Below are 23,640 nucleotides of genomic sequence, written 5' to 3' on the forward strand. Positions count from 1 at the left end.
GGGGGCTCGGCGAGCATCTCCTGTCAGGAGCAGGGTGTTTTGCCGTCTGCCATTAGAACCCTCGGTCTCCACGCGAGGGGTGGCTCAGCACTGAAATTCTTGCTCTGTTTTCAGGGGTGGGCCCAGCTGTGCAGCTGGCTGCCATCCCTAGGGCTCAGCTCCGTGTGTCAGGTCCTGGCACCCTGCATTTGAAATACCTCTCAGCCAGCACTCGGAAACAGCCGGGGAGTGAAGGAGTTTATTTCCACCAAGTTCGGCTGTGAGAGAGAGGAATATTACTGAGCAAGGGAGAGTGGGCTAATGGATAGGAAAACAAAACCCTTTTTCTCTGAATTCTTTTGTAGATGATTCTGCTGGACTAACCCGTAAGTCCTGGATTTGCTGGATCAAAGGTGTCTTAACTGCCCTGAGGGCAGGAAACCTCACCGGTTACTTCCACATGCAGTCCTGTGCCTGGTGACGTTTCACTGCACTTTTGAATGGGTCTAGACCTGAGATGAGCTACAGTTTCTCATTTTAGAAGCAATTACTCCCTGAGCGATCCCACCACCATCCTCCACTCACCAGAGCACCCAGTTTCTCAGCCCTCTGGGACATGCCACACATCAAGGGCAGTGGGGAAGCCTGGGCACCCAGGTCTGTCAAGCATGCGGTGCCTCAGCTGGCTTCACACGCGTCCCCCCTTCCCAGCACAGCCAGCGAGTGCGAGCGGCTGGGAGCCAAGCCTTTTCCAAGACCAGGGCCTGAGAGCCCACCCCATTAAACAAATGTTATCCTCTGCAATCCTTCTGCAGGGTGTTCAGACCTACTGTTTAATTAAAGCTTTATCTTGCAGTCTTTAAAAGGGGTGAGGAGGACAAAGCATACATTTTAATCATACAGAAATGTTATTTGGCCCTTCTTTTTCAAGTCCTTCATCAGCATAGATGTCTGTCTGGGAAGTGCCTTTAATGCGTACTAACTGTGTGCTGATGAGGAGGAAGTATCATCCAAAGTGCATGTACGAATGCAGCTAACTCCATATATTAAATGTCAAGAAATCCCATTACTCAGCTGGCCCTCTATCCCTGTTTGCAAAACAGTACCTGCAGAAAAAAAATTTCTAGATGTTTAATAAATGATCATCTTGAAATTTTGCAGTTGCTGCACGTTGTCCCTAACAGAAAGAACATTTAATAATGATGCTCTGTGCATCATACTGTAAAGGCTGGGGTCCTGTTTTTTATAAATAATCACTATTTTCCACTGAGATAGATCTTTGGAATATCTGGTCTATTTTATTTTTAAAGATTTGCTCATACTTCAGGAAAAAAAGATTACCTTTTAAAGATGGATTGTCAGCCTCCATTTTTTATTGTTTAAGCTAATCTTTATATTTTTAAAACATTGTTCTCATTAGCATACTTTTCTTTGTTTTTTCTAACTTTGCTGCTGCCACAGAAGAAGTGTCTGCGAGGATAGTACAAGTAGTAACAGCTGAAGCTGTAGCTGTTCTGAAAGGCGAACAGGAAAAAGAAGCCCAGCACAAAGACCAGCCTGGACCACTACCTTTAGGTAAAATGAGACAAAGAAGTTTCAAAGTATCCTTGTGTCTGCAAATGTTTATATATTACAAAAAACACTGCTGTGTATTCACATACATTATGGTCATGGGTAAACTGCGTCACTGGATAAATGCTGGAACCACGTAATAACAGCGGTATCCTTGTTGCCCCAGTTCTTCGTGGCCCTGTGACTGTCTCACTCGCTGTTTGCTCTGACAGCAGTTCTCCACCTGGGTTCTGACTCCTGAGTGGCACAGCTGCAAACGTAGTCGGTGGCAGTGCTTTTGTGGCTGTGTTTGGTGGGACCCAGCAGCACTCTGAGCCCAGTTGTGTTCATCCACGTACAACATGAGAAGGGCTGATGGATTGATGTCTGGAGAGGCATGTGAAAAGAGAGGCTTTGCTGGTTGGCAAGAAGATGGAGGAGGAGCACCTCAACAGAAAGCAGAGGGGAATGGGGCACAGCGGGTAGGGATGGGAGGGAGGCTAGCAGCCGGGCAGGGTGAAGGGAGATTGTGGGAGAGGGAGTTATAGGTGGTAGAAGCAAGTGGGAGTGGTCCAGACTGGGATTAGTACCACTGCCGTTGGTCCATGCTGTACCCCCATGCTTCTGCTGGCTCCCTTGTGAAATGTCCTTCTGAAATACAAGTATGCGTGTGTGTGTATATATATATATGGATATATAAGTGAAGTATACAGCTGTTTGTACCTACAGTGCTTCCTGCCTGCCAGAAAACTTCCACAGTAGCTCACAACTTGTACACCAAAGGCCAGAGAAAGGCCATACTCTGTCCTGAGGTAGAGCCAGTCTTGCAAGCCTACCCCAGGATAAGTTCTGCCCGAGTGCATGTACATTGTGATCAAATCAAAATAATGCCTTCTGGTGTTTTCCCCTCAGGCACTCTGTTTGGTACAGTGGCTGAACCCTGCTCAGGAATGAATTCAAGTCAATGAGTAATTTAGAATATTTATTTGAAATTTGGTTCCCAAGGTCTTTCGCTTCATTGAACTAATTTTGTACTGCAGCAGGGAGATGTGTTGCTTGGTATTTCCCTTTTTTACAGAGACTCAGTTTACATGGGAGACCCCAATTCTGCAAAGCACTTCACACGTACTCACACAGATTGCTTCACTGGGGTCTGGGTGAGGCAAAATGGATATTCAGTTCCATCTAGTCAGATAAAATATTTTAAGAATAGTGTGAGGAGAATGTCTTTAGTTAGCAACTGTTGGTGTTACAGTTCCTGTGGTCAGTGACTATTAAATAAGTGCGAGTAGAATTGCATTGCAATGAAGATATAAATACTCTGTCCCTGGACAGCACATCTTAAGGGCAAGTCACATAAGGGTCTTTCCCAAACCACACGGAAAATCAGTAGGAAAAGGCCTAGCAAATTCTGCTGGGACTTTGAAACTGGCATTTCTATGCTTGGGAAGAAGCCCTGAATCAGAAAAATCCTGTTGAGAGGTGCCATTTGTAAGACAGATCTGTTAAAACAGATTTGTTGGTTTTGTTGTTTGCTTTGTGGGTTTTTTTTAAAAACATTGGTTAAGCTCCAGTATTGGATCTGGTTGTAAAGAAAAAAAAATTCTCAGTGATCGGTACGAGATCAGATGCACAGGTTATGCTGAGTTCATTTAAGAAGCAGTTTGTTTAGTATTTCAGTCGTGCTTGAATTGAAATAACTGAAAAAAACATCATCTGGTTTCAGCATCTTGTAACTGAGAATGAATCTAAAGCCTAGTCTAAGTGCATTTAAGATTTCACTGTGCCTTTGTCAGCTGAATCACTGTTACGTCATGGCTGACATAAGTTCCCAACGTTGATGTCTTTTGTATTTGGACAGGCAGTTTTTTCATGTGTTCTGTGATTAACCTTGAACTCAGCAAAAGGAAAAAATAATTACGCACAACATTTTTCGTTCATGTACTTAGGGTAAATTGGAGATTGGATGCCAATTTCTGATAGTCACCATGAACTTATAAAAACACTCATGATCAGATGCTTTATTGTTGTTGCCTTGGGTGTCTGAAGGTTTTCTAAGGGGCAATACTGATTTAAAAGATTATTTCTTAGTTTTTCTTTGTATTGTACTAGATGACCAGAATTTTGAAAATAGTTCATACCATCTGAAATTAAAAAAGTCCTTTTATTATAACTAAAAATCTATGTATTCTGAAAGGGTCTACCTGAAAATCCACTAGGCAGAAGTCCCCATTGAATAATCCTCTCAGCTGGGCAGTACAGGTTGACTGCAGCTTGCATCAAGTGCCGGTCTCCCTGGAATTAATTGCTGTATCTCATTTTCATTGTTCAATTTCCAGCAGTCGAAGAGTCAGCCAACCTGCCTCCTTCCCCGCCTCCGTCGCCAGCTTCCGAGCAGACTGCAGCTCTGGAGGAAGGTAAGGGTCTCCTGGATGTTGCAGTGCACAGCTGTCAGCAGAGGGATGAGACTTGAATCCAAAAGATGGGGGAATCAGAAAACGGAGATTCATTCTGCACCTTCATGTGAAAAGATAAAGCATTCCCCAGCAATAACGCCCCATCTGCACACCAGCCGCAGTGCATGGATGAGGTAGACACTTATGCACAGAGGTAACTGACAGGATATGTTAAGTGCATCCATGTTTAAAAAAAAAAAAAAGAAAAAAATATGGTAATGCTCACCTTTTTACTTGTTTTATGCTATATGCAACAACACGTCTGTTGTCCCAATGTGGTCACCAAAACTGTGATTCAGTATGGGTCATCTTTCTTTTCTTAGGGTTTGTTTGGCTGCTTTTTTTTAATTACCATTAGCTTTGTTTTAGGAATCTTAAATGCATGAAAGCAAGGAGATTCAGAGTTGAATTGTTTCTTTGGTCTTTGACATCTAATTCATGCTGCCATGCCTGTGTGTATTGGGGGTTCTGTACACAGAGTGCAGGAAACACATTCTCGTCTCACAAGACAGATTTCTCCTCTGTTCTGCACAATTTCAGCAGCCCATGATTACTGCATTTTGCTCATGCTAAAATCCCCTCCAGCAAAGAACTTCAGTGTTGGCTTAATTTTAAGCAGAGGCTTAAATCCCAGTGAAGTTGTCACAGCGGTAAGCACGTGTGTCAGTGCTTTGTTCAACAGACGACTGCTGCATCAAGGCCATCAGTATAGGGAGACAGCAATACGTTACACCTGAGCTGTATCATGTAGGTAAAGAGGGAAGGATTTGGGCTCAGAATCTCCAGAGGACTGTCAGTTGAACTCTGCCAATATTAATAGCGTTTTTATCTGTCCATTTATTTCCTTCTTGGATTTTCTTTTAGCATTTTTTCTTTCTTTTTGTTAAATAAGTGCATGAAAATAGTTTCTTATCATATGCTGAACAAACTTGATTGGTATCTTAACATGGAGCCTCTATTAATTTTGCAAGTGGATGGTCACTATTTCATGTGCTAACATAGTGTGACTGTTTATCAGGACACTGCAATTAGGCATGTTTCATCCTGCGGTCATTTTTGAGATCACGCAATTACAAGCTGTGTTAACAACAGCCTTTGTCGGTCCGCTGTACTGGATGTGGTTAGCAACCAATATAAAGAATTTGATTGACTGGGGTTTTTTTTAAAAAAAAAAAACATCTGCCCATTGTGTGTTTAAAGAAATATTACAGCAGTTCCTAGACTCATCACCCAGAGGTAATGACAATCAAAACTACTAACTGAAAAGGAAGCTAGTAAGGCATTAGCAAAGGCTTTTAGAATTATTACCACTATTTTTAATATATAGTTCACTTGACTAGTTCAGCATATGCTTTCTGATTTTTTTCATATCGCAATAAAGGGCTTGTTGTTCTGCTCCAGGCCAATGTCAAGGTTCTTCCATTACCCTTATCTGAGGATTAGCTTTGTGTGCTCTTTCTATCAGCAGTATTATTTGCACCTATTTTAGGATTTTATAAAGTACTCGTATCGATTAATTGGCAAGAGGTGGTAGATTGCCCCCTAAGCAAATGGCAACCATTTTGCTAGTTGTATTAACACAAGAAGGTGGCAAAACACTATGGAACTCGAAGTTATTATGAACTACCAGACTGTGCTGTTCCCAGCTGTGCATATGACTCAGCAAGTCACTTAACATCATTGTTTTTCTCTTTCCTTGCATGTAGAATTGAGCTAATATAATAGCACTTACTTACCTGCCCCTCAGGGGTGGTTGCAAGGACTGAAAGGTCAGTGTTTAGGAGACATTTTGATGATTTACTCAATGCCACAGTTTTTTAAAAGTCATCAAAATAATTTCCTTTAAGATCAGTCAAAAGAGACTCTTACATGACAAGATTTTGATTCAACTCTTCAGTTTTCAGAGCAGATGACCTGTATAAATCCTAAAAGTTCAGGTTTGTAAGGCAAGTATTGACAGAAATGATCCGCTGAGTCATTAATGCATTCTGCTGGAACCTTCTTGTTTATGTCCAGCTCTGAAACTGGATCTTACGGTAGAGTTGGTTGATGAACGTAAGGAACTTCTTGATAAAAATTTTGCCAGAAGTATATTATGTTAGTTTTTCCCAAAATATCAGTGTTGTCAATTCATTGTAATTAATAGTAGTAAAATTATCTTATATTCTCCTCTGTGTTAGATGTGGCCCTTATTTTCTGTGGCTAAGTCAAGCTTTTGCTGACTTGAGTGAGCCAGACCTGTCATTTTCATTCAGGCAAAGCTCCCATTCAGAAGAGTTTGCCTCAGTAGGGTTTGACCCAATTTTACTGTACTTGCTTAAATGTTCAGTTCCCTGTACCATCTGGCTATCCCATCCTCATGCACCTTTACATTGTCTGTCTGTCTTTCTGTTCTGTAAAATACAATATATGAATTTAACAGAATTCTACAGTTGTTGAACAAAAAAGGTGTTTGGTGTGTGTATCTACCTCAGACCTCCTTTTTTCTCCTTCTCTTGGAATGTTTTCCTAATGCACTTGTCAGTATGTGTTGCATTGCTTTGAATCCAAAAGAGACTTCCTTCAGTCATAGCAGGAAGGAAATCACTGTTGTAGATGTGACAAAGGTGGACATGGCCAGCCATGCAGCAAACACAAATTAAAAAAAAAAAAAGGTAGAAAAGACAGAGAGGTTTGTGGGTCAAGTGTATTTCATGAGAGAAGGAGTCAGTGGATGTAGGTTTCCTCCTTTCATTTGGCTGCAGAAAAAACGATCAGATGAGCCTGTCCCTTTTTACGGCTGCAGAAGGTAAGATAACTAATTTACCTTATTGAAATTATTTCAACTATAGTAACATCATTTTGCTTAGGAAATGAAATTTTCCCTAGCATAGTCAAATCCTTTTAGCAGTTGCATCTGGACATGCAGGGCATGTACAGTATTTTCTTGCCAATTTGGCATTTCTTTTGTGCTCTGCGCCTTTTGACAATGGTCAACAATGTCTTCATGTAAACATTTTTTCTAAATGTTGCAAGACAGAAGGATGCCTTTGACAGACTGTCTTCCATTTTGAAACAGGCATTTCAGATTAGGCTTTATATACCAAATAAAAGTATTTTGCAAACTGAAAGGAACCAAGTGTCCTATAAAAATGGATCTATTTACAGTGAAAATTGCTTCTTGAAAGGCATTTTCAAAAGATACCTGCAAGCTAAAGCAGAATTAGCCCTTGTCAGAAGTGATTTTAATATTGGACTTCAGAATAAATTTGGGGATTTTTCCCATGCTTTGAGATGAAAAAGAACTATTAGAAGGGACTAATTTAACAAAGAAAGGATTTTTCTTGTTGCTGAAATAAAAGCATATCCTCCTTTAAAGATTCTGTTAATGAAATTATCTGCAGTAATTTTGAAAATACCTTTATTGAAACTGACAAATAAACAGTGTAAATCTGTAGTAGCCACAGACATAACAGCCCCAAACGATACTAGACTTTGCACTCCTACTGATTTTAGGGCATTACAGTAATATGTATTAAGCATTTTTGCTGCTGTCAGTTCCTGTAGTTTTAAGGAACAGAGGCAGGGCCTATGGTTTTTGCCTACAATCATTGAGAGCCTATAAAGAAGGAATTTTCAGCCTTGTTTGCAACAGTACAGAGAAGTCCTGGGGTTTCATCTTCACTCTTGTTGATGCATTTTACTTCTGAAGGGCCCATGGATTAATATGACCCACAGCTGGAAGGAGAACCTCCCCTTTTGTACATCCTCCTTGTCCGTGTTCTGCTTGTGACCATATGAGTCCTCTGTTCTTTTTTCCACGATGTCCCAGTTCCGGCAGAAGAGGTGGCAATTGCATCAACCCCTTCCACTCTTGTCCACAGTAGTGCATGGACTAGTGTGAGGGCACCCTGTGAAGAAGCAGGAGTTGTAGTTTTGAATCTTCTCAGGATTAGGAGGGAGTTGATTCCTGGTCTCCCACACCCTGAGACATGTCCTCTTTCCCTACCCTTTTGGAAACTGTGATCTCCCTTGAATCTGTCACTGAATTTTGTAGACGTTTCTGTAGAGAAGAAATCCACAGGTTCTGCGTTGCAGGTGGATCAAAACGCTTCCCTAAAACCTTACTGCTGAGCCTTAAGTATGAGGGAAAGGTGGGAGCTCAGGTACAGCCCTGTGTTTAGCGTTTCCTATTGCAGTGCTCTGCTTGGCAGAAGCAGGTTGCTGGCTTATCTTAGATATAGGTAGACCCACACCTACCTCTTCTAAGCGTGCATAAACCCCTGAACCTGGGGTTTGAGTTCCACTACAAGAGTGAAGCAACTAAACTATCAGTGGCTCAGGCACTCTTTGTGCCCTGAAGAAAATGGTGAGAACTGTTCGCTTTAAACTTAAGTTCCAGGGGTGGTATTTGTGTATGTACATAGGTGCACGTAGCATACCTTCAGTCCTGGCCAGCCTCGGGGCTGTCACAGGATCTTAAACGTGGATAATCGGGCTTTTGCAGCATGGTGGCACATATTGGAGTTAACAGTATTGCTGTCCATTAATAATTTTTCTTCTTTTTTGTGGATGATTGAGCCTGAATGGGTTGATACTGAGTGTTCTTTTTCCCAGGCAGAAGAAATACATGTCATTATGTTACTGGGCACTTGCTGCCATGTTGGTGCAGAAAGCAGAGGGTGCTGCTTTTAAAGACATAGATGTTGTCTTGTCATGGTGTGCTATAGAAAAAAACTTAAAACTTACCGTTATTTGCTAGGAAGAACGTTAGAGCTCTTATAGATGGAATTGTTTTGTATAAAAATTGCTTTCCAAGACGGGTGATGGCAGTTCCGACAGCATTCATGAGCCATCTTGTTTTCGGGTCACACACAGAGGTCTGGTTCGTATCTGTTACGCTGCCTGTGTTAAAGCCTTGCTTTCTGACTCAGTGTTTTGGATCTGAGAGGGATGTTTTGGAGGCTCTGGGGAAACTCATTTAAGTTGTAATTGCCTGGAGTAAGGCCAAGGACACCAGGCATGGAGTTGTTATTGAAGCTAGTAGGAAATCCAGTGGGATAGCTGCAGCTGCTAAAGGCACCCCAGGAATGTAGTGTTCATCAAACTGCTAGTTGTCATACACTGAGAATGGGCTTAAACTTATTTTCTCTGATACTAGATGCTTAATGTTTCATAGCTCTATTCATGGCAAGAGGGCACCTTAGCCTACATGAGCTCTCCAGTCTCTAAGTTTGTATGGATCGGATGGTAGGCCAGTCATTTTTATTTGGCACTATTGTTTTTCTTTGTTTTGCAAAAACCCACCCAATCTCCCCGTCCCTGTAGCTGTCAGTAGCTGGTGTAGTCCTGAGATGATTAGGTGATCATCTGCGATGCTACAGTGACGGGTGAATAAAGCTGTCATTCCAAAGCACTGCCAAACACCCGGGTGGGAGCTAGTTCACCCACAGAAACGTGACACAACAGCACAAAATACAGGACTAACCAAGACTGCCGTGAGCAGCTTTATGTGGCCTTTATCAGGAAAAAAGGTAGCTAGCTATTTGGGGAAGGGTTTGTTTTGCTTGTTTGAATGTTACTTATTTATAGGGAAAAGAAGAAGGTGGGGAATTTTGAAGCAGATACAATGAGAAATAAAACCACCACTGACCAAAGTGTAAGCTGGTTTGCTTTTTAATTAAAGGGCTTTTAAAAATCTACGCTTTCAGGTACTTCACCTGATGACTATGAGGGATACAACCGTGTCAGGATACTTCAGAGGTTTTTAATACAGTCAGTCAGCTGTATAAGACATATGAGTATCAGTGCAAGTTGTGAGATGTGGTCTGTGTACAATGTGTTCCTCCAAGTAATGAGTTTTGAAATTGATTTATTCTGACAGCTTGTTTCTGATCTTCATAAACACTGTAGGAAATGCCACATACATGGCGCATGTGTTAAAATGCACAGCTGCCTCATCCCTCCATCCTGCACTAACCCGCGCCCTGGCTGATTTCATCCACAGTATGACATAGTGGCTAGTGTTGCTAGCGCATGTATCCATCCTGTCTTGTCTTTTCTGTGTCTGTCTGTCTGTCCTGCAGTTTTTGTCTGTGTGTGTCTATTTGTAGATGAAGGGGCGGAGGATAAGGTGGGACTGCTACACCACTGCCCAGGCTGTGGGCCTGCTGCCGGCAGGGAGTGGCGTAAACACCTGGCCCCCTCCATTTCAGTGTCTGTGCCTGATGATGAGCCCTACAATTCGGATGAGGAGTACTATGAACACCCTTTGTTCAGCTCAGAGTGGACTGGCTCTAGTACACGCTCCAGTGCCACAGTGAAGAGCACAGAGGTCTTGTTGGGCCATGATGAAGGTGAACTGAGCATGGTCCCATTTTGTTCCTCTTCCCTTCTACCCACCTGACATCCATTCCATTATATATGTGCCTGGGATTGCTGCTTTCTGGGGAGGGAAGCCTAGTTGTGTTTTCTCCCCACATGGAAATGACGCCCCTCCAGAGTATCTCCATGTCAAAGTGAAGCTTCAGCATGAGCGATGAATGCAACTTTGGGGTCAGTGAAACCATGGTCCGTATTTAAATCAGGGCTCTTGGTCTACTGGCCTGGCTTATAACAGAAGAAAAAGGAGCAGCTAGTTAAAAGAAGCCTAAGCTAAATTGTTCTTTGTGCCAGAGAACTGCTGCCAAGAACAGTGTGCAAAATAGGCCAAAAGATTGTTGCTGGAGGTAAGTCAGTTGATAATGCAATGGGGAAACCCCCATGTCTATCCCTAAGATAGCAGTGGCGGGTCCTTAATTCTCCAGCAGGCAAAGATAATCGGTTTTACCCCAGTATACCCAGGTGACTTCAGGCAGTATTGGGTCATGTTTGATGTCCAGTTGTTTTGTGGACGCAACCAGTTAACATCGTGTCATTTGACTGCAAAGGAGAAGAGAAAAAAAGTTACTGTGTTTCTGTATCCCCTTTTTCTATGGCCTGAGCACATCAGTATCATTTTGTCAGTGGGGGTTACGTGAAAGTGAAATGGCTTTTGGGGAATCAAGGGAGAACCTATTTCAGTGACTACCAGGAACACTGGCTTCTTCTCCAAGGCAAAATAAATCACGTTTTATCTAGCAGGATTTGACTAAGTCAATCTTGGGACACAGGAGCCGAAGTGAAAACCAGTACTGAATCCTCTAAGGGTTTGAGTCTCAGGAAGATGAAGGTGTATACCTGAAATTGCTCACTGGGTCATTTCAAAGAAACCAGCATTGTTCAGAATTAACAGGATAATACAGCCTAACACTGCAACAGCACCAGAGGAGATCAATGCTAATAATTGAAGGTTGTTACAGTCAGCGTGTCTGCCTGAAGCTAGGGGAGGCAGAAGATCACAGGAGAGCAGCCTTACTATGGCTGGGTGCCTATAGCTGTACTTAGAGCTCCTTCATGGGCAGCTTCCTTTTCAGTCACATGCGTCTACCTCTGGTGAAAGTGTAAGATCTCAGAACATCTATGAGGAAAAGAAGTACAGAAATAAGACAGATCATCAGTGAAAAGACAGGCATTATGAAACAAGCCTCCCCACTCTGCTGCCTGTAAGCTAGCAGTCTGTTTGGCTTAAGAGAGTCTGCTGCACAAAGGGAGCCTGTAGGATTCCAGTGTTAAGTCAGGGGTAACTTTCTACTTTGGTGACTAATTAGTTTTAATCATGCGGCATTGTGTAAAGTGTCTCAAGAAATGGAGGTGTATACTGGAAATTCTTCAGAGTAAAAGGAGAAGCTTTGCTTAATTTTTTTTTAATTGAAAGAGATGCAAATACAAAACTAAATAAAATAAAATAAAAAAAAAAAGTAAAGCAAGTTACTCAAGGCAGGGCCTCTTTTAACTGGACACCTGCTGTTCTGCCAGGCTACATTTACAATCTGCCCATGTGTAAATATCCCTGTAATACTCAGGCATCGGTCCAGTTCTGATTCTGAATCTTCTGGCTTCTGTTCATTTAAGATATAGTATGTAACCTTAATTACATTTTTATATGTTATGAATAATGTGTTGTACTTCTCATAGTGATATTTTCTCAGCCTCAGATAGTGTTTGTGTTCCTTAAATCACTCTTTAGAGGCCACAGCTGAAGTGGATGGTTGATTGTCTAGCTTTTTCCAGGCCGGTCTCAGGAAACAATCAAGCCCTGGTAAAGAGGTTTTAGAGGCTGAATACAGCCATTTCCAGATTTGAAACACTTTGTTCTAAGTCTTATTCAGCAAAGGCCTTAATCATGAGACACAGTTTAAACCCAGGGAGGTCACCAGGTTGACTGCAGCATGGCTGCTGGTCAGCTGCTTAAGTATGTTGCTGACTCAAAGGTTTCACACTTAATACTGACTCCTTATCAGAGGGGATACTAATAGAGCAGGGTAATATTCTGTCTGAGTAGCAATGGCCGGAGTACAGTCCAGAATGGAGACTTTTCTTCTGCTGTGGCATGAGTAAAGACTGTTCTTGGTACTACTGTACTGATCCTAACAGCCCATAGGCTGAGTGACGCATTGTAGAAATTCAGGTGAACAAATAGTTATATTGCATTCACTGGTTTCTTTAACACAGTTGGTGATGAGGAGCTTGGGGGCTAGTGGGGAAGCTAGAAAAGAAAATTGAGGGTCCTTATGTTAAAACTGCGATTTTCATATACAGCGTTCAGATGTCAGGCAGCCTAAGGTAGAAACTGTTTATAATGCTCAGTGTAGAAATCATGGCTGAATTCTTGTGAAACCATTAGTTCTCAGCCATGCACAAGACTTACTGAGACTGTGGAAGTATTTTGCCAAATCCAGGATTCATGTGATAGATTGACTTGCTGGCATTTAGCAGTCAGTGGCGCCAAGGTCAGTGGGAAGAAGTTACTGCCTCATACCTTCCTCCACCTCAATTGAATGTCTCGTACTGGATTAAACGGCACATTTATCAGAAAAGTACCAGTGTACTTTGAGTTCATTGATGCATTGGTGTTGTTGGAGCCATCCATCATTCAATACCATCTCCATTTGCAAAGAATATTTAACCCACAGTCATCTCTGGGAGAGGTATACCTGTAAAACACTTTCAGCTCTCATCTTACAGCGCAAACGTGCTTCTCTGGGGAGATGGGTTTCTTGGTTTGGTTTGTTTTTTTCCCTGAGGAAAATTCAGTTCCACAGTGACTAAAATGGACTGGATAGTAGCAGTCCTTTGACACACTTCAATTCAAAATGCTCAGAGCTGAAAGTGTTACGTAAAAGCAGTCCTATTGAGCTGTGTGCTTGGTGTTTACTGTTAGTGTTGATGTCGCCTCCTTTTTCCATCCCCAAGAAGAAGAACCAGTAGAGAGTCCGATGGCTGTGGAAGTGAAACCTGCTGCTCTTCCTGGGAAGCAACTGGGGAAAGAGCACGGGCCCACTGAGCCTTCGGACCAGGCAAAGGGCCTCTGTGAGGGCCCGTCGGATTCTGGTTTGGATGCCAAAGTGTGTCGTGAAGACAAAGTGCCAAGTGTGGCATCCAGCAGGGAGAGTGTAACCGTTGTGGCGGAAACACCCCTGAAAGACACATCCCCTTCCTCGGCTGAGGAAGGTGTGTCCTCCTTAGGTTTGCATGTCGTTTGCTGCTGATGTAATCCTCCTCCAGCTTTCTCCAGCGCTTTCCAAGGCTGCTTCATTTCCTGTTTTTCCCATTTATTAGTATGACTGCTCTTGTTATTATGCTTGAAGAGTGTGTAGCAGATAATATGGTTGCATAGGTGCTGTATGACAACATGGTTTCCCACCACTGCGGCTGATTCCTGATTTTTTTTACTTTGCCATGATAAAATGTGCTTTGCAGCTAAGCTGATTCCTCTGCGTAAACCTTTTTCCCTCATCTCAGATGTGTTTGCCAGTCACATTGCTATGTATATTTTTTTCTTTTTGGTGCAGAGATTCATCTGCTTTTCTTTCAAAAAGTAGATTTATTGACTTTGACTATGACATAAAGAGGCTTAAACTGTAGAAATGTTTTCATTAGCAGTGTGCAGGTGTTTTGTTTGGTTTTTATTTTTTGGTGTGTGCTTCAGTGCATTCTGATTTAGCTTCCCTAAAGCTATCGCTTCTTACATCACGTCCTTGCCATTCATTGCAGTCTACCCCTCCTCTCCTCAGTCATTGCCAGAACTCTGATTTTTTGTGTGTCTTACCTTATTACAAATGTTTACGCTTGCTTGAGTGCCCTTCTTTGGCAAAACCTCCATCACTTCCACTGGGATGCTTGTCTTCATAGTGAAGTTTAGCATAGGGTGTATAGGATGAAGTTCTGATCTGCTTACTGAACAAAATATTTACTGCAGTCGTCTTTCAGTATGGAAGAATTAGGCTTCAGGATTTTCCTTTTAATGGTATTTCTCTTCAGCTAGTGCAACAAGGTGTAAAGGCACATTGTGTGGAGCAGTGATGTACCCATTTGCTACCTGACTAAGAAATGCTGCATTTGGGAGACTGGTGTTCTAGCTGGCCCAGCTAAAGAGTATTAAGTTCCTTTGGCAGTCAGAATATGTTTTGGTGCCATTGAGATTGTTCATTTGCACTACAGTAAGAGGTACAGTAGGATACATCAAGAAAGTCAGTATCTAGCTATTTAATTTCTGAGAAACAAGAATGACATCAGCTCAATGGCCATATTTTTATACCTCATAGAGTTTGCAACGAAGTCACTAAAAGTAAAAACGTAAAGAAGTAAAATTGCTGTAGTTGTAGACCTCTGTTTTTTCTACCTGTAGAGTTTAGAATGGCCGTTGCTTTTTTTGACTAAATGTTGACATATGCAAGTACTTAAAGAATGACCAATACTTTGATGCTAATTGTTCTAAAAAGTACAGATTCATCAGAGCAAAAAGGTGGCTTCATGGACAGATATGAGGGGATTCAGTTGGCCCAGTACTTGTTGTAAAAAGCTTTAGAAAAAACTCATAAAACTTTTTTTGCGCATTGCTGCAAGAAAGCTCTGCCACACTCTGCAGTATATCTCTTCATATTTTCCATGATAGGAAGATTTCCATATAATAGAAATCATTATTTTATTTTTAAAAGAACGAGCTATTAATAATTAACAGAACAGGTATTAAAAAAAGATCGTAACTTGGTATTACTCCCTAAAAGTGTAGTGGCAGACATTGAGAGTAGCATTTTTAGCTTCAAATTGACTTAATTAGGGCCTGATCGACAGTCATTGAAACATGCCAGGTATTCTTTGACTTCATTTACAGCTGAAGGTGGCTGGCCATTTTGAAGACCAGACCTTCAGGATCTGGAACTATTGATAGCTCTGTTGCTGATTTTACACATACTGGTTTTGTGACAGCAGTGAGATTTCTCTCATTTGCCAAACAGTGAATGTCAAAAATCGGTACAATTGGAAAAACAGCCTCTTCTAACAGTTGTGAAACCTTTTGTATGTGTTATTTCTTTAGTTTAGGCTGTATGTAGAAGAAAAAAGAAAAAAAAGATACAGAAATGTATCATAACTACGTATGTTTAAATGTCAGCAACGCACAACTGACTGGACTTACTGGCAGACTTTACTAACACAAAACTAACCTAAGTTACAGAGTTCAGCAAAGCATACCAATGAAGTGAGGATTACTTGTGGTTTTGCTCTTGTATATAAACCATGAAGATGAAGAATTCATAGTAAATCATCTCATTTCAGTGGTCACATATTTGTATGTGTACAACTCACATTTCCACTGTAAAACCTCATATATTGAAAAGAAACCAGGATTTAACACTTTAAAGCAGATTTCTAGGTGGATGGCCTTGCTGCATGTTTGCATCTTTCTCCCCCTCCTTTCCATCATTCATACCAAGACGATGTTGTAAGCCACATGACTGCCTGCCTGTAAGTGCTTTAAATAATTTTGTTATAAAACCCAAACAAACTACTTCAGATTTACTTGCAGCCACGAAGATGGAATTCCGCATCCAGGAGGGCGCACGCCCTTTCGCAGCAGAACCATTAGACACAAAGCAACATGAATCTGGCAAAGACAGTAAGACTGGTGAGCAACCTAAACATGATGCCTTAGTTCCACAGCCAGCAAAAACAGAGGCTATAGACAAAAAGGATTCGCAGAGCAAAGACAAAGAAAAAATGCCTACACCTCTATCAGAACAGGTCTTAGAAACTGATTCACAAAAGAAAGGGGAAGCCAGTTTGGCAGAACCTGCGGCCAAGCCTCCTCCTCAGGAACAGAAGGACTTGTCATCTGAACTGCCTAAAGGGAGCAAAACAGATGAAAGGACTGCAGATGTGCCCTCATCATCCAACCAGGTTATGTCTATGAAATTTAAAGACGACCTTAAAGATGTCCAAGATCTTGCTGTCAGCCATGGTGAAAGTTCTCTATTGCTATCAGAACCCAAGGCAGAAGCAGCCAAATGTGAACTTCCTTCAGGCCCAGCTCCTGCTGTCCCCCAGGAGCTTCCACTCAAAGGCAGTTCCAAAACAAAATGGGAAACCACCGACCAACTGTTTGCCAAAGATGTCACTAAAGATGAACAGATCCACAGAGACAGGACGCTAGCTCTGCAAGAAGTCTCAGCAGTAACTGTAGATGGCCTGAAAACACCAAGCACCCAGAAAATCCCTATGTGGGGGGAGGAAAAGGACCTGACCAAGGATGAGAGTGATGAGGAAGAAAGGTATGACTTCTATGATAAAGGGGAGGCTCGAATATTAGATGATGGTAAATTTACCACAGAGCCTGAAGTTAAGACACTTTCCCTAGACAAAGCAGACTTTCAAAAGGACGATGAAGCTAAGAAGTCACCTGATCTTCTCAAAGCAGAAAAAGAAATGGACCAAAGTGGGCTCCCAGCAATGGTAGACATGAAGAAGGAGGTGCAGCCAAGCACACAGCCACCCCCAGCCAAGTTAGGCCATGAACTGAGCCCCAAGAAAACGGTAGAGTACCCTGATACCACTCAGTTATCCAGAATAACAGAGAAAGCCCCTGCAGCACCAAGTTTAACCACTGACAAGACTCCTACTCTAGAAGCTTCTCAAGAGAAAGATGTTAAAAAAGATACCAAGGAGGATAAGACAAGTGTTGCAGCTCCTCATCAAATGAAAGAAGAGGAGGATCGATCGGGAATGTCGAAGTATTTTGAAACCTCTGCTCTGAAAGAGGAAGCCTTCAAAGCCGAGGCTCTGAAACAAGGCAGTGATTACTATGAGCTAAGTGACACTAAAGAGACTGTGTATGAGCCTTATCAGACAGATCGCCTAATACCTGAAGACAAAGAGGAAGAGGAGGAAGAATTACAGGCAGAATTGGATCAACAGCAGAATGTGCCTGCTCACGAAATAGGTTACAGTACCCTGGCTCAGAGCTTCACACCAGACAAATCTGAAGAACCGAGTTCCCCAACAGAAAGAATGTTCACAATTGACCCCAAAGTCTATGGGGATAAGAGAGAACTCCACAGTAAAAATAAAGATGACCTGACTCTGAGCAGGAGCCTGGGACTTGGGGGCAGATCTGCAATTGAACAGAGAAGTATGTCTATTAACTTACCCATGTCCTGCCTGGATTCAATAGCTCTAGGATTTAGCTTTGGTCGTGCGCATGATCTTTCTCCCCTTGCTTCAGATATTCTAACTAACACTAGTGGAAGTATGGATGAAGGTGATGACTACTTGCCAGCAACCACACCAGCACTGGAGAAGGCCCCCTGCTTCCCCATTGATAGTAGAGAGGAAGATGAACACATTGAAGAAGAAAAAGCAACGGTGGAAGAAAAAGTCCAGCCTGAGACCTTAGCTGAATCACCTTTCCTGGCCAAAGATTATTACAAAAATGGGGCTGTCCTGGCTCCTGACCTGCCTGAAATGTTAGACTTGGCAGGGACAAGATCTAGATTAGCCTCCGTGAGTGCAGATGCTGAGGTGGCGCAAAAGAAGTCACTTCCTTCTGACGCTGTTGTGGAAGACAGCAGTGCAGCCCTGCCACCTGTGACAGATGAAAACCACGTAACTCTAAAAGCTGAAAGTCAGCTAGAAGACTTGGGCTACTGTGTGTTCAATAAGTACACCGTCCCACTCCCTTCTCCAGTTCAGGACAGTGAGAATTTAACGAGCGACACCTGTCCCTTTTACGAAGGCACAGATGAAAAACTCAGACGTGGCCTAGCCCCTGACCTGTCTTTAATAGAAGTAAAGCTGGCAGCAGCTGAAAAATCGAAAGAATTCCTCAGTGAAAAAGACTTAGGTCAGCATGTCACTGGTGAGTCTGTTCTGGCAAGGGACCTTGAGCAGGAGAAAAAAGAGAAGCTGGATACTGTGCTAGAAAAAAGTGAAGATCAAGTTGACTCTAAAGAGGTCTATCCCATTAAAGGTGCAGAGCCAGAGAAGACAAGACCTGAGGCAATCGTAGAAATGAAAGAAGAAAGTATGGCTGATAAAGTTCACGTAACTGATGATACCAGGTATGACAGAATATCAGCTTCTGAGTTAGCAATAGAGAAGGATGCTGCTGCTTTGTTGATGGAGAAGGAGGAGAGGTCTCTTAGTGTTGTTCCTGAAATAGCTGAGGTAGAAGCTCCAATTAGACCTGATTACAATGCCATAAAGCACGATTTGGAAGTGGCTGCAAGGAGAGCTGACCAAGAATATCAGAGTCAGTTAGAGACTAAGATCAGTGAGGTGGTTTCTCTCCCCCCAGGGAAGGACAAAGCCTCTGTTAAAAGAGCAGAGCCTGAACCCAAAGACATTCAAGAGAAAGATCAGACCATCTTATCCAGAGAAGCAAAGGATGCAGATGTACTTCCCAAGACCGAGCCTAGTTATGTGAAGGACAGCACCAAACTGTTGGAAACAGAAATTAAGGAAAAAGTAACTAAGCCCGATCTGGTACATCAAGAGGCAGTTGATAAAGAGGAATCTTACGAGTCTAGTGGAGAGCATGATCAAGCCCAAGAAGGTTCGAATGGTGAATCCCTGAAACCAGAGGATATCAAAGCAGAACCTCCAAAACCTCCCATGTCTGGGGAAGAGATGCCTGCACAGTTACCAGCAAAGGAGCCTTCTGTGGAGCTTCTTCCAAAAACTGAGCCTCTCCAGGAAGAGCCTGCTGAGATTCAGATGGAGACCATACCACAGCCTGCGGAAGGAATTGAAAACATTCCTGATACAGCTGTGAAACCTATGGAAGTCCAAAAGCTCCTGCCATGTGAAGTGACAGCTGGGGCCACAAAAGGGGAAGAACATGAAGAAGAAGTAGAAGTAGAGCAAGAAGAAAAAGAAGAGGATAAACAGCATCTTGTGTCAGAAATTCCCCCAGAAATAGACTTTGGGAAACCTACTGCTGGAGAAATGCTAGCCAAGGGTAGCCCAGAAGCACTGCCTGAACTGAAAGGCATTATTGAATCCGTGGTGACAGTAGAGGATGACTTTATCACAGTGGTGCAGACAACAGTTGATGAGGGTGAATCTGCTTCTCACAGTGTGCGCTTTGCTGCTACTCAGCAGGAAGATATCGAGGCAGGGGACTCCCAGGCTGAAGAGGAGCTGGAAGCTGAGGAAATGGTTGACATTCAAGCTGAGCCCAAGGAGGGCTCCCCAGAAGCTCCTGCTTCACCCCAGAGAGAAGAAATCCTGCTCACCGACTACAAGACAGAGACGTGTGATGATTACAAAGATGAAACAACAATCGATGACTCCATCATGGATACAGACAGTCTCTGGGCAGATACTCAAGGTGTGCATTATCCTTTCTGTTTTGTCTGTTAAATATTTTTTCTTCCAATTCATAATGATCAAAAAGCAAAATTATTATAGTGGTAATAGTAATCTCAGCATGTTTCAGAAAAATGGTAAAATAGTCTGCTTTTTTTAAATAATCCGTCTGCTCTGTCTTCAACTATTTTTCCCTGCTCCACCACAGTATTGTTAACATTTGTTACTAATCTTTTGTTTGTTGTTATAATTTGCTCTGATCCTACAGATGATGATAGGAGCATCATGACTGAACAGTTAGAGACTGTTCCTAAAGAGGAGAAGGCAGAGAGAGAATTGCGAAGATCATCTCTCGATAAGCATAAAAAAGAGAAACCTTTTAAAACTGGGAGAGGCAGGATTTCTACTCCTGAAAGGAAAATAGCTAAAAAGGAACCTAGCACACTCTCCAGAGATGAAGTGAGAAGGAAAAAAGGTTCATTTAACACTCCCTCTTACAATTTTTTTCTGTTATTAATTTTTTTAATTATTTTTTACTATTGTACGATACTATCCAATTACTCTATTGCAGATGATGTGCACCTTAACAGTATTCACAGTAGTGCTTTATAATGAGACATTCCACAACTATATGAAAAGCCATGTGCAAGGCTCACTGCTCCACCGGTCCCGTTTCATTGTAGGCGTCCCCACCAATCACTGGGTAACACATCTGAGGTCAATGCACCAGTGCTCCCCCTCTTCCAACTTTGGATTTGTTCATCCCAGTAGAAGCGGCGCATCGGGTTGGAGTTGTGGAGCAGTGGGCCTGCCACTTGATGTATTGTCATATGAAACTGTTTGCTGGGTTTTTTTTCCTGATTCTATGTTTTTGTGTTTTTTTTTGTCCATAGCAGTGTATAAGAAAGCTGAACTTGCTAAAAAAACTGAAGTTCAGGCCCACTCTCCCTCCAGGAAAATCATTTTAAAACCTGCTATCAAATATACTAGACCAACTCATCTCTCCTGTGTTAAACGGAAGCAGACAGGTGACTGCGTTCTGTTCAGTTATGCAATGTGGCTGGCAAACATAGACATTTTTTTTTTTGTAAATCTCATGGCTATAGCAGCTTCTCTATTTTTTTTTTTCCTCCAAGAGTATCAGTCTTCACAAATAGTATTGCTTTTGTAGTGGTTTGTATCATCTTTCTTTTCTTTCTTTCTTTCCTGGTATTTTTTTGTTTATTTAATGGAGGCCATGATCATGTATGCTTGTCATTGCTTGGACCTCCCAAGTGCTGTGGTTGTACCTTGGCATCGTGCTTATAGTGTGGTGTTGTAGGAATCTTTACTCATCTTTTTGTTCTTTTTTCTTTCTTTCTTTTTAATTACCCATGGTTTTGTTTTTTTGGTTTTTTTTTGTTTGTTTTTTTTTTTCTGGTGGGAAAATGTTGACAGCTTAAACCATGGTATGCATTTCCATTATTTTGCTTTTTTACTCTCATGCATAATAAGAAGTGTTTCAGACTTATACTTTGTTGATTGATGTTATCTGCATTGACGCTTCCCAGTCTGTTACTGATGTTTATGCTGTACAGTCAAAATCCACAGGGGGAATCCAGCCACATGCAGCATGAAGCTGAGAGAGAAGAAATCTGAGCTCATACTACGAATGCATTGCAAGCAAAAAACTTAATATTCAGTAGCGGAAGATGAAAGGATGAAACAAATTATTCCTGTTACATCTTGATAAGTGTATCATTATTTAAGGACCAAAAAGAACACTTCCAGCATTTTCATCATACTATTCATTGTTACTGTGAGTTCAGGGTGGAAAGATGAACATCTTCTCTGGTGATCTTAAAAAAAAAAATTTTTGCTAAGAGAGGTCAGGTTTTCTGTCATATAATGTAGCCGCATAGTGTAGCACAGTTGTTCATCAGTAAAACTCAGGCTATTAAGAGAAGAACCATGCACCGCAGTGCAAAACTGCATAGGCCTCTTCTCATGGCTCAGAAATTAAGAACGGGATTTATTATCCATCCTGTAGTTAAACAGTGCAATACCAAAAGTGTTCCTAAAAAGCCATTCCCATCCAGTTTTGCACCAATGAGTCACCCCTGTTCTAAATTCAGACCAGTCTCGGTATGGATGTGTGACTACTGAAAAATACAGTAAGAGGATAGTTAAGCGAGGGTAGCTTTAATATCATGCCTCAGCTGTATGAAGTGTGTATTGTTTCCTAGTCGCATTCCATCAGCACAACAGAACTAAATACTCAGTCCCATCCCCTTGATCCTGTGAGGGAATCTGGTCCTTTTACTTCCGCCGTCACGAGGAACGGAGCCAGGCAAGGAAAGGCGGATCCAGGCGCTCTGTGTGGCAGGGACGGCTCCTCCTCAGTTTGCAGTTTCTGGGCTGTGCTAACTTGCACTCTGGACCAGAACGACTCAGGAGTGAGGAATATTAAAAAAGGATTAAAACAACTCTTGCTACCTCTTGCTGTTTGCTGAAGCGCAGCTGGATCGGCTCAGAAGTTATGACCCATCATTGCCATATTGTTTCAGAAGACCCAGGGGGTTCAATGAGCAGTGGAAAGGGGGGGGTGGGCAGGGAAGTGTCAGGTTTGTAGTGCTCTCAACTTTATTGCACTTCTACAGCCATGTGGTCAGTGCTGTCTTGCCGTCAGGTACTCTACTACTAACTACTACTAACTCCTCTGAATTCTTCTGGCCCATATTGTCCTGGAGAGTCCTGAGTTGTATTTGCATAAGGAAATCTGCCAGGTGCCTTAAATGTCTGCTGCCTGGAAACTGTCAGAGCCTTTTCTCTCTCATTCCAATACATAGCGAAGCAGATGTGTTAGTCAAAGTGAAAAATGTAGTACAAAACTGACCTCCCAGGACATTTAAATCCTGAAGTGGAGAGCAACCAAAATGATGGACACAAAATGATCGTAACATTTTCAGTAATGTGGGTTGAACTTTGAGGTTTGGGCTTTAAAGCAGAGGAGCTTGAACCACACCACAAAGTGAACAAAATTATCTCGTAGAATGTTTCACCATACTCAGCGTTGCTGGAAAATTCACAATAGCCTGTATTTTCTTCTACCTCACCTTTTTATACTTACTGATGGGACTTGAGTGGAGGCTGTGAGAAAGAGTCCAGTGCTATGTGATATCCTAAGAGTGTGGGCAGCCATATGTTAACCTACATATCCTTGAGCCTGAACCAGTCATCCAGTTCTTTCCAGGATCTGGAATTTAGAGGGACATTGTATGTCTCCCATTTTCCTTTTATATAAAATATAGCACCATTTCTTGAAGCCAGGTTTGACTGTCAGTGTACCTGATTTGGAATGGTCTTGTCAGCTTTAGTGATACCTGGCCAGTGGGCCCACACCAAGTCCCTTGGCAGTGTAGTCTAGACAGCTTTGAGTGTATTGCAGTCAGTGAAAACCTCCATGTTGCATTTCTTGTGGCTTTAAAACGAAACATGTCCAATCATAATGTACAAGTGTCTAAAAAAAAAAAGTTAATATTTGCTCGTATTTTCTGTGTAGTGGCCTGGGAAATGACATCTTTCCCCTATTTCCTCCCAATACCAGAAGAAAATTCCCATGTCACTGGTAAGCACTGGCAAATACTGGTAACTTACAGTGCTGTATCCACAAGAGTGGGACTGCTTTTGAAGAGACTCATCCTTGCCATTTGAAAAAGAAACTGCATGGCCAACTCTGAGGAAAGACTTGTGAAGTCTTTGCCTTGACCGGTGTAGCTCCATGAATGAAACCCCAATCTGACTGGTGTTGCGTTAGTGGCAGTGAGATGCCGCTGCATTTATGCCATCAGAGCAGTATTTATGGTGGCAAAGCCTGGGCAATTACCTGGCTATAAGCGGGAGTCGCTATGTGATACACTTCTGTCCCTTGTCTTCAATTCTGGGGTCACCCCCTGAGGTAAAACATGTCTGT

General features: G+C 42.2%; 1 protein-coding gene across 45 annotated transcripts in view; it reads left to right on the top strand.

Annotated features, from left to right (window-relative positions):
- MAP2 (microtubule associated protein 2) overlaps positions 1-23,640 on the top strand; it is a 235,905-nt gene that overhangs the window by 182,217 nt on the left and 30,048 nt on the right. For 21 of the 45 annotated variants that reach the window (XM_040603928.1, XM_040603949.1, XM_040603951.1 and 18 more), the window contains 6 exons: positions 1,441-1,554; positions 3,870-3,947; positions 13,302-13,556; positions 15,913-19,710; positions 19,957-20,163; positions 20,582-20,716. In XM_040603928.1, the coding sequence (XP_040459862.1) occupies positions 1,441-1,554; positions 3,870-3,947; positions 13,302-13,556; positions 15,913-19,710; positions 19,957-20,163; positions 20,582-20,716 (4,587 nt within the window). The remainder of the gene's footprint in view (positions 1-1,440; positions 1,555-3,869; positions 3,948-13,301; positions 13,557-15,912; positions 19,711-19,956; positions 20,164-20,581; positions 20,717-23,640) is intronic. The other 24 variants (XM_040603961.1, XM_040603963.1, XM_040603964.1 and 21 more) reach the window with 10 other exon arrangements.

The sequence above is a fragment of the Falco naumanni genome, chromosome 8 (assembly GCF_017639655.2).
Source record: "Falco naumanni isolate bFalNau1 chromosome 8, bFalNau1.pat, whole genome shotgun sequence".
In the NCBI taxonomy this organism is placed as follows: Eukaryota; Metazoa; Chordata; class Aves; order Falconiformes; family Falconidae; genus Falco; species Falco naumanni.